The 10,827-nt window shown below is 33.9% G+C and overlaps 1 protein-coding gene across 1 annotated transcript; it reads right to left on the bottom strand.

The window, feature by feature from the left end:
• Nucleotides 1–6,346: 6,346 nt before the first annotated feature.
• Nucleotides 6,347–8,712, bottom strand: LOC108908901. Its single transcript, XM_023454867.1, has 3 exons — nt 8,501–8,712; nt 6,970–7,242; nt 6,347–6,743 (listed from the first exon to the last, which is right to left on the bottom strand). The coding sequence occupies exons 2-3, from the start codon at nt 7,046–7,048 to the stop codon at nt 6,448–6,450; spliced, it is 375 nt and encodes a 124-aa protein (XP_023310635.1). The 5' UTR covers nt 7,049–7,242; nt 8,501–8,712; the 3' UTR covers nt 6,347–6,447.
• Nucleotides 8,713–10,827: the final 2,115 nt, after the last annotated feature.

The raw sequence follows: 10,827 nt of genomic DNA, 5'->3' as shown, positions 1-10,827 counted from the left end.
CATTTGTTTTATTGTTAATTGTTGTAATAACACGAAGAAACACTTGGTTTGTTTCGCTTTTAATTTCTCGTATTATCAAAACATAGTGTTCGTTAAATCGATTTTTCTCGAAAACGGATTGAGATACCGAAATGAAACAAGAATACACAATTAATGGAAAAATGATTGCTCTTTCAGGTTTTGAATCAAGTTTCATGTTAGATATATAGGGTAAAAAGTTATTAACTAAATTTTCGGTAAAAATGGTCATAACTGGCGCCCTCTATGAGCAATGCTGAAATTACAACACGCATCTTATTCGTCGCCGAAAAAAATACAGTTTCACAAATTTTCATGTTCGTAACCTACATATTTTCAGAATAATCGCAAAAAAACGATTAAAAATTTTAACTTTCAACACCCTGTATTTCCGAAACATTCAACTTTCGGATAAGGCATGTTTGCGTCAATGGTCACCATTTCCTGTGTAGTATCTTCAGCTTTTGATTTTCCCATTGTTAATGAATCACCCTGTATATACACTCAAACAATCATTTATTTACACCACAACAAAATAAATCACATAAAATGACGCCAATGCTCAACGCTCGGGATAACAAATGACAAACAGGCTCATAAAATGGCTAAAATGCTTTTGTAATTACGCCACTTTGTTCGCATACCAAAAGTGGGGGGTGCGTGCACCGATCTGCACGAATACCCCCCACGCCAACATATAATTCTGATTGTTTTATCTTCTGTGCTTTTGTTAACCCGGGCGTTTGCAGTTTACCACATAACCCGTTTCTCGAAATCATTTTACCCATAATTTCACTAAGTTTGAGGATGGTGCATCATTTACTCAGCGAATGTTGTAATGATTACAGACACGTCGCCTAGCCACAGCGTAAGAATCGTTCGATTTAAAAAAAGCCTCTACCATAAACGCGCGTTGTTCTCCTGACCACACCTCCATGTTTACTAACAATCCGCATTAGTGATGGGACTACTCGAATGAAAATTATCGATTATATCGATTATGAAAATCTCTCGAGATATCTCGAGTGATCATATAAATTCACTCGATTATTCGGAGACGAATGACAGTGGCCACAGCATTACTAACGTCAATCGTCGCTCGTCATCACCGAATAACGCAAACGCGCTGCTCGAGCGAGAGCGCAGGTGTTTCGATTATTCCTAACGAGCTACAAAATCTCGAGATAAGACGGACGAGAGGATGGATGAGACAATCGAATATCACCGCATAAAAAAGACAATATGCAGTAATTTTATAAGTGGCATCGCGCGGTTTTGAAGGGCGGTTTAGAATTGAGCTTTATTTAGCGAGGATAGAAATTCATATGAATGAAGATAATACAAAAATTATGTTTTCTATATAATTTTTTTTTCAGAAACCCAAACAATGGATCTCTTTAGGCGGCGACTAGTCATTTTAAACACAAGCTGATGAACCACTCAACCCACAACGAAGAAATGCCGCAATACGCGAAAGTCATTCATTTACCGAGCGTCATGTTTCGCATATAATTTGGAATAGGTCGGAAATTTTCGAAGTAAACTCAATTATACAGGGTGATTGGTGAGGAAACGGCCATACTCGAGGAACGTGTTCAGATCAAAATATACAAAAAAAGTCATATAAACATGTGTCCGATTCTTAACCCTTACTGGGATATTAATTATTAATAGTAAGCGATTAACCACAGAAAATAAAAGTTAACATTTGTTTTTTGTGGTTGTAACGTTCAGCAGTTATTGTTTTAAATAATATTTGGCATTTGTTTTTTGTGGCTGTCACATCCAGCTGTTATTGTTAGTTAGTTAGTGCTACACACTTCCGCAATGCCGGCGATATTTACACATCAAGAATATGCCGATATGATTTTCATTTATGGATACTGCAACGGGAACGCTAGATGGGCCGTTGCTGAATACCAATACCGCTATCCTAACAGAAGAACCCCTCACAGAAGTGTATTTCAATCAATTTTTGTCACTTCCCGCGAAACCGGCATGTTTCCCAGTGCAAGAATCACATCGGAACGAGAAAATGGTCTTGATGTGCGTGTAGAAGAAGAGATTCTTGATGTTGCACAACGTAGTCCAGGTGTAAGTTCAAGGCGCATTGCAAGTCGCCTTCAAATTAATCAGACAGCAGTATGGACGACTCTTCGCAGGAATGGGCTGCACCCTTTCCATATTCAGCGGGTCCAAAATCTTCAGAATGGTGACTATGCCCTAAGGTTGCAATTTTGCAATTGGGTAAATCAAAATTCTAGGCTATACCGTTACATTTTGTTTACGGGTGAAGCCCAATTCACACGCGATGGAATTAACAATCATCATAATGAACATTGATGGTCAGATGAAAATCCCCATGCCACAGTTGAAAGTAATTTTCAGCATCGGTTTAGTATTAATGTATGGTGCGGAATGATCAACAATCAACTCTTGGGCCCGATTGTGTTAGATGGTCGTTTGACAGCGGACATTTATCTACAATTTTTGCAAAATCGTTTAACAGATCTACTGGATGATGTACCTTTAGATATACGACAAAATATGTACTTCCAGCATGACGGGGCCCCTGCCCATTTTAGTAATATTGTACGAAATTACTTAGATAACCACTTTCCTCGCCGCTGGATCGGCCGAGGAGGTCCACAAAATTGGCCTCCGAGGTCTCCGGACCTCACTCCTCTCGATTACTGTCTATGGGGGTGGCTAAAATCTTTAGTTTATGCTACAAAAGTTCAAACAAGAGAGGAATTATTAGACCCCATCGTCAATTCTGCCGCTGTTATAAGAAATGACCAAAGAGCACTCCAAAGAGCCACACGTGCGTTCCAAAAGCGAGCTAGTAAATGCATCGAAGTTGGCGGTGGTATTTTTGAAAATATTCTACATTGAATTGTTTTTCTTCACTTGTATAGAATAGTACATTATAATAAATGATTTGTTTCGTCATTGAGGTGCTGCTTTTATTATATTTTTTTAAGTGTTAAGAATCGGACACATGTTTATGACTTTTTTTGTTTATTTTGATCTCCTGAACACGTTCCTCGAGTATGGCCGTTTCCTCACCAATCACCCTGTTTATCATTCGAATAATCATCCGATTATAAAATTAATCCGAACGGTAACCTCTCAATTATTTAATTCATTCGATTATTTTCATCACTAATCCGCATGTATTAACTACGAATTGACACTACTACGCCATCTGTAACTTTTATGGTATTTATAGCGGGATCGTTTGAAAACTGAATTTTACTCTGAGTCACCTTGTACTTCATTAGCATATTTCTTAGCGCTTTAATTATATGCGGAATATCAAAAATAAAAAATAGATATCGATTTTCTAAATAAAAACCTGTATTTTCTGGAGAAACATTTAAAATATTTGAGATTTTTATACTATTCGAACCCATGTCACAAGTAACTGCACAAACATTTAGGCCAACAGTTTTTAATTTTTGTAAAGCTTGGGTTAAAAAATTTGCTAATAATTCAGCAGGACAAGACGTGTGAACAAAGAAATAGGCAAGAGGCTGTTTACACTTGCTATACAGAGTGTCCGGTAAGTACCTCCTAATCTCTCGGGAGTGTATAGGGACGATCAAAATAAAACTAGTCCTTCCTATAATTTTTTTTCCTAATGTGCCCCCTAACGGAGTTATGCGGGGTCAAAGGGGTACCTAGAAATTAACGTTTAGGGTTATAACTTTGAAACCACCCTGTATATTTTAATAAAATTTTCGTACGTTGTATTACACATGGAGCTCTACGATTTGATGCTAAAATCAACTTTTTGCTATTATCAGGTGTCCAGAAACGGACTGGCCCTATCACAATTTTTCTCAAAATTTTGACAGAAGTAATTTTATCAAACTGAAAATATTATTATTAGATACTCTGAAGGTTTTTCTTTAAAAATGGTACTCTTTATTTATTTCGAAAAAATGAACGGTTTGCGAGATAAATCGGTTTTGAAAAAAATTGGTAACAAAAACAACAATTAAAATTTATTTTTTTTACATATTATTTCATGCATTTAATTTCTTTAACTTTATCAAGTCCAGAAATCTTTGAACGGGTTGGCTATACTTTATGAGCAAGTAGTGACCAATTAAAAATAACATTTGAAAAATAACTTACTTACAAGACATGCAACAAAGAACATTCAACAATGAACAAAGGTACCTAAATGTTACTTCGGTAGATGTTCAAAATGAGCACCCCGTACTTCAATGCACTTTCTAATCCTACGAATGTTTTCCCGGTGCACTTGAAATAATATTCCGTGATTATTGCGGAGATGGTCACAGTTCTGTGTTAGCCTCAGCAGAAGTTCCTCTCTACTATTTACGGGTGTTGAATAAACGTTATTTTTTAAATGACCCCACAGAAAAAAGTCTAATGGGTTTAGGTCGGGCGACCTAGGTGGCCATAATACAGGTCCGCCTCGACCTATCCATCGATCACCAAAAACATTCGTCAGATGTTGACGTACTAAACGATCAAAGTGGGGTGGTGCACCGTCATGCATGTACCACATTTCAGTTCTTATTTGAAGGGGCACTTCTTCTAACAAAATATTTAGATTTTCCTCTAAAAATTGCAAATAAAGAGCACCATTAAGTCTTTGCTCCAGAATAAATGGACCAATCAAATGATTCCCGATAATGCCAGCCCACACATTCACCATAAACCTTTGTTGGTAGCGAGTTTGAACTAAAGCGTGAGGGTTTTCTTCATCCCAGACATGTAGATTATGCGAATTAATTATGCCGTCTCTTGTAAAACCTGCTTCATCGGTGAACAAAATAGATGTACCAAAATTATGATTCCGAATATGATGCTGTAAAAACCAATTGGCGTATTGAAGTCTTTTTGGATAATCATCTGGAGACATAGCATGTACTTTTTGGATGTGGTACGGGTAAAGCAATTGTTCTTTCAGAGTTTCATGTACAGCCCATTTTGTAACATTGTTTTGCGCCGCAAGCTTCCTTATGCTATTTGAAGGATTATTAGCAACGTCTTCCAATATTTGTTCCTCTACATGAGGGTCTCGTACTCTCCTCGGGGCTCCTGCTCCACCACGGCGTGGCAAAAAGCTTCCTAAATAAAGGATTCGGAAGAAATTAGTTTCACTAACGTTTTTCACTATTTTTTTTTACCTGTTTCTCTTAAACTACGATCAACTCTTTCAAAAGTTTTTGGACTCGGCAAATGTCGACCCGGAAACCTTTCCTCATAAAGTCTTCTTGCCTCCACGGAGTTGCATAATGCTTCCCCATAAATTAGGTGCATATCAGCATATTCTGCACAGGAATATTCTTCCATTTTTAAATGTTATTTCTAACGGCTTAAAACGAATACCACAATAAAATTGAATTTTTATTCTGTCACGCGCCTTTGACAAGTACTTTAAAATCAACAGGGTCTAACAACGAAAACAATAGAAAAGAACTCCATGGAGACAAGAGCAATAATAATTTGTAGATGTATTTTGGTCATAGATGTTGATTTTACAAGAAACGGCATTATTCATTCCCTTAATTCACCACCAGTAAATGTTTATGGTGAATCTGTAGGCTGGCACTAGCGGGAATGATTTTATTGTAAAAAAATAAATTTTAATTGTTGTTGTATTTGTTACCAATTTTTTTCAAAACCGATTTATCTCGCAAACCGTTCATTTTTTCGAAATAAATAAAGAGTACCATTTTTAAAGAAAAACCTTCAGAGTATCTAATAATAATATTTTCAGTTTGATAAAATTACTTCTGTCAAAATTTTGAGAAAAATTGTGATAGGGCCAGTCCGTTTCTGGACACCTGATAATAGCAAAAAGTTGATTTTAGCATCAAATCGTAGAGCTCCATGTGTAATACAACGTACGAAAATTTTATTAAAATATACAGGGTGGTTTCAAAGTTATAACCCTAAACGTTAATTTCTAGGTACCCCTTTGACCCCCCATAACTCCGTTAGGGGGCACATTAGGAAAAAAAATTATAGGAAGGACTAGTTTTATTTTGACCTCCCCTATACACTCCCGAGAGATTAGGAGGTACTTACCGGACACCCTGTATAGACCTCTTAACATGAAAACACAAGCAAAGTGGGTTTAAAAATCTTTTCTCCATCATCCCCTATTGCTAGCCCTATAATATAGTCTTCGTAAAATAAATTTGCTTTGATTGACATTTCATCGAAACATAATAGGCAATATTTATTTGTTCCTGAAAACTGTCAACCTTTTTTTTTAATAATTTATAAAATACAGGGTTTTCTAGTCCTGGTCCCTTTTTAACTGCCAGAATTTCATTGCGTAAAGTATTTGGCGAGGGAAGATCATATTTATTCATTAAATATTGTTTATAAACACGGGGACCCGCAAAATATACCGATAAACATTCAATTTTGGTATAATGTCTACCCTTTGGATGTTAAAGACATATATTGTTCCAGAGATATATTATCCAATTGATTATTTAATTTACTTTCGAGTACTTGAACCCGTTCTCGTAAATATTTGTTCTCTGCCTGTAATGCCTCAATGTTCTGCCTATATTTGACTTTCCTTGGGGAGTTCTGAGTTAAACTGGCTAACGTTTGTGTAGATGTTGGAGACATCAAAGGTGGACTTATTGTTTTCACAGAACTGAATTCATTTTGGAGCCCGGTTTCGGTCTCGGTCTCAAGTGTCTGATCTTCGGTCTGATAATCAACTGTAAAAATACGTTATGCTTAATGTTTACGATAATAATTAAATATGGATCATATTTTTTCTACAACTAAGTATAAAAATGTAAATACTTATTTCTAACCAAAGAATAAATTATTCCGTTAAAAAAAATGAACACTTTCTCATAGAGCAAACTATTATTTATTTTTGAGTTGGCCCATCTTGAATGCATAACAATAATATAAGGTAATAATAAATATTGTAAATACCGGAGTCAGTTTGTGTAACACCTGGAACCAAAACTCTGTTATCCAGGAAGTAGCAAGGGTGCACTATAAGAATGTTCATCTATACCAGCTTTAGAACTTCCTTCAAATGATGGAAATAGGGTAGGATATGCAGTGGCTACTAATCGTGTGTGAAGACAACTGTTGAACATCCTATCTTCAAAATGACTTTCGCATAGCATATAACTTTTATGTAGGTCATCCAGTTTTGTCAGTAATTCCTCCCGATTGGCTTTCATTGCCCATATCTTAGCCCTGTAAAAGTTATTTATTTACATTAATAATTATTGTGAATATGATAAAAAAATTAATAGATATATTTTTAAACAATATCTCTTTTTATTTATTTTATTTCCATTTTGAATACTTATTAAAAAATAAGCGTCTTATTAAGTATATTAAAATAACTAATATGAGTTTGGACTAGGACTTTATGATAAACCTAATTATACTTTAAATTCAAAATTATATTTAGTAACATTTCGTATTGGCTTAACAAAACCTGGGAAGCTCCACCAGAGAATGCTGGTGCGCTATGCTACGTAATATAACGTATTAATATTTTCTGGCACCACCATTATTTCGCATGGCACAGCCTGCTCAGTGAAGGTGAGACTACAGTCAAATTAATATGTCATTGAATCAAATTTTGAATTTGAAGTATATAAACAAGTACTCAAATGTATATTATTAGTATAAACTTTATATTTTGTTAAATGTTTATTTCGACGTTTACAAAAGTAGCTCGATGGGGTAATTATTTAGTATAGTGACACCCTCTCCAGTTTTCACAAAATTTTGTCTACCCCCCTATTTTCGATGGTGCTGAACACGAATCTGAAGTTTTTTTTGTGTGGTCGAACCCAGTTTTCGAGAAACATTTTTTTCAAAATTCTATCCTGAATATTTCAGATAACACTACGTAGAACTCTGTGTATTTTATGTAACTTTCAGAACATCTGTAATAAATAATCAACATTGTTTAAGAAACATATTTTCCCAAATTTGAACTTAAAAAAGTATGTATTTAATAAATAAAATTATAGTGGGATGAACAGAGATGAATGAGAGTAGGTGAACTCAATGGTCATCACGAATTAGAAATGGTGGATTCAAACTACAAAATTTTTATTTATTAAATACATATTTTTTTACTTGAAATTTGCGCAAATGTGTGTCGTGAACAGTATTAATTGTTCATAACAGATGATCTGAAAGCTACATAAAATACCTATACAGAGTTCTACGCAGTGTTATCTGAAATATCCAGGTTAGAATTTTGAAAAATTTTTCTCGAAAACTAGGTTCGACCGCACAAAAATAACTTCAGATTCGTGTTCAGCAGCATCGAAAATAGGGGGGTAGACCAAATTTTGTGAAGATTTGGGAGGGTGCCACGATTATATTAAATAATTGCCCTCGATGGAAAATAATATAATAAACTGTTTATAAATATTAGCAATGACAATTTCACATACATAATTCTATTTAAAAACTACAGGTAAGTACTTACCGGTTTGGTTCCTTGGGAAAACGAAAGAATTTTTTCTTGGAGTTGTAACCCTTATTAAAACAGCTTTTAACTGCACAAACAGTATGATGTCCTTTTCGTTCACTCATTTTACTCAAATCCTTGGTATGTTCTGTGCTCAAAACTCAAAACTAACCATTAAACAATCAAGCTAAATGCAAAACAATCACAAATAAATCAACGAAATTATACCAGCCACGCCTAGGGCACAGACATAGAAAAAATAATATACAAGATAGAACGAAATCTCCCTAAATAATCCACTAACCATTGTCACAGCGCCTCTGGTGATTTGGAAGCCTAACTAATGCATAATGTAGACAACCGTAGATATGCATATGTACATTTGGTTGCCTAATTTAAGTGCAGTATTTATGGTTGCCCATGGGTCTTAATTATTATTAAATATTTTTCCCTTATATTTAAAAGTTTAAATATATATTAAAGTGAAGAAATCTACCTTGTTTAAATTGTCCATACTTTAATATTATATATTTAAACTTTTAAATATAAAGGAAAAGCATAAACATACCAGAACCCCATTTGTTTAAAGGAATAAAAAAATATTTTATGAAATACAAAACAATTTATTATATAAACTAGAAATGATTTATTACAACGGAAAGGACATATTTAATATTAAGACTTACTTATCTAAATTATTCTGAGTAAAAATATATTACGTACTACCAATTTTCTTATATTTGCATAACTTAACAAATTTATAAGATTGTTCCAACAGCTGCAGGCCATTTTCAAATTGTCGGAACTCAAAATGAAGTTATTTTATGGCCAGAGATTAATCATAAAGAATATAATTATGTCCAAGCTATGCAATCTTTATTTAATAATTAATATAATTAACTGATTGAAATAACAATTTTAGGAGTACCAAGTAAAATGCAGAGAAACTACTATTGTCTATCTACTAATATCTCTAGATATTAAATTGTATCAGCTTATATATTAACAAATCCGATAAAAAGTATTATTTCACTTCAAAATGTTAGTACTCATTATTATTAAAATAAAATGTATATTTTAAAAGATCACAACAATCAACTGCGGAAATTGACAATTCACAAACTACCTGCAACCGCAACCGTTGGAACAAACCTTATAAGTATTTTATTTATATGTGATCTTGCATACAAATCTTATAAAATAAAGATTATATTTTAAGTGTGTACCTTCTTGCAATATAAAAAACATTTTTTATAAAGCTTTGGATATATTATCATTTTTTTTTAATTTTTTTTTCGTTTCATTAAAATATCTATTCCGGATGTGCCGGAAGTGCAACATTTTTATGATATCCGACTTTAGTACTTCTAAAATAAGTTAAAGATATCATATAACTTTGTCCCTTTCTTCGTTTGTTTTCTGTCAAAAGGATTTTATAAATGACAAATTTGCCATTTTAATGCGCAATTTTCTCGGAAACTGATAAAGATAGGTATAGGATATAATACATATTTTAGTGTTAGTTTCTTCAGCAGAATTGAAAACAAAAATAATATACAGGGTGTTCCATATGAAATAACAAAGTTTAGGGCATTTCCGGTCAACTAGGAAGTGGCGGTCAGTTGTTTTTATTATTAAATTTTGCATCAAATTAAATGATACGCATGCCAAAAATTTTAAATCGATATCTTTTTTTGTGCCTAAGCTAGAGCTTAGGTAGTAATCTAGTGGTCACCCGGTATATGACGTANAATTGGGTTCTCAAATTTATGCAAGAAATTAGGAAAAGGGCATCCAATCGCCATCTAAGTGTTACGACTTTAGCTCTCGTAATCCTGCTCTTAATGGAACTTCATAGGGAAAAGCAGCCCATGTGAAAAACAAAAGGCCGGTTACCGTGAGAGCAGTCAACAAATAAAATCCAGGGAGACTCCATGAAAAATTTGTAGAAAATCTAGAAAAAAAGAGATTATTGAAGAATATTAAGCAAGAATACAACTAAAAAGACATACCTGAAGTCCAATGACCAAAAGCCATCGTGGGAAAGGAAAATCTACCAGATTCATCCCAAGTGGAAAGAATTTCAGGCCAGAATTCCATCCACACACCCGCAGAATTGAGGGAATACCTACAAAAAAAACAGGACATAAGTGCGAAATAAAAAAGGTTCATTATAAACATCACCTAAGGTAATATGAATTCATATTTTCAAAGTGAAATACAAACAAATCAGATCTGAAAGACTTAGAGAAAGTACGTACCGTATAAAGAGCTCATATAAACTAATTCCACTCATAAATAGACTTAAAATCGTTTTTAATTTAATCATTTAAAATAAGAGTTTG

This window comes from Anoplophora glabripennis, unplaced genomic scaffold, assembly GCF_000390285.2.
Source record: "Anoplophora glabripennis isolate ALB-LARVAE unplaced genomic scaffold, Agla_2.0 scaffold428, whole genome shotgun sequence".
NCBI lineage: Eukaryota > Metazoa > Arthropoda > Insecta > Coleoptera > Cerambycidae > Anoplophora > Anoplophora glabripennis.
The sequence above is the reverse complement of the archived record's forward strand: the minus strand, read 5'-3'. Positions and strand labels throughout refer to the sequence as shown.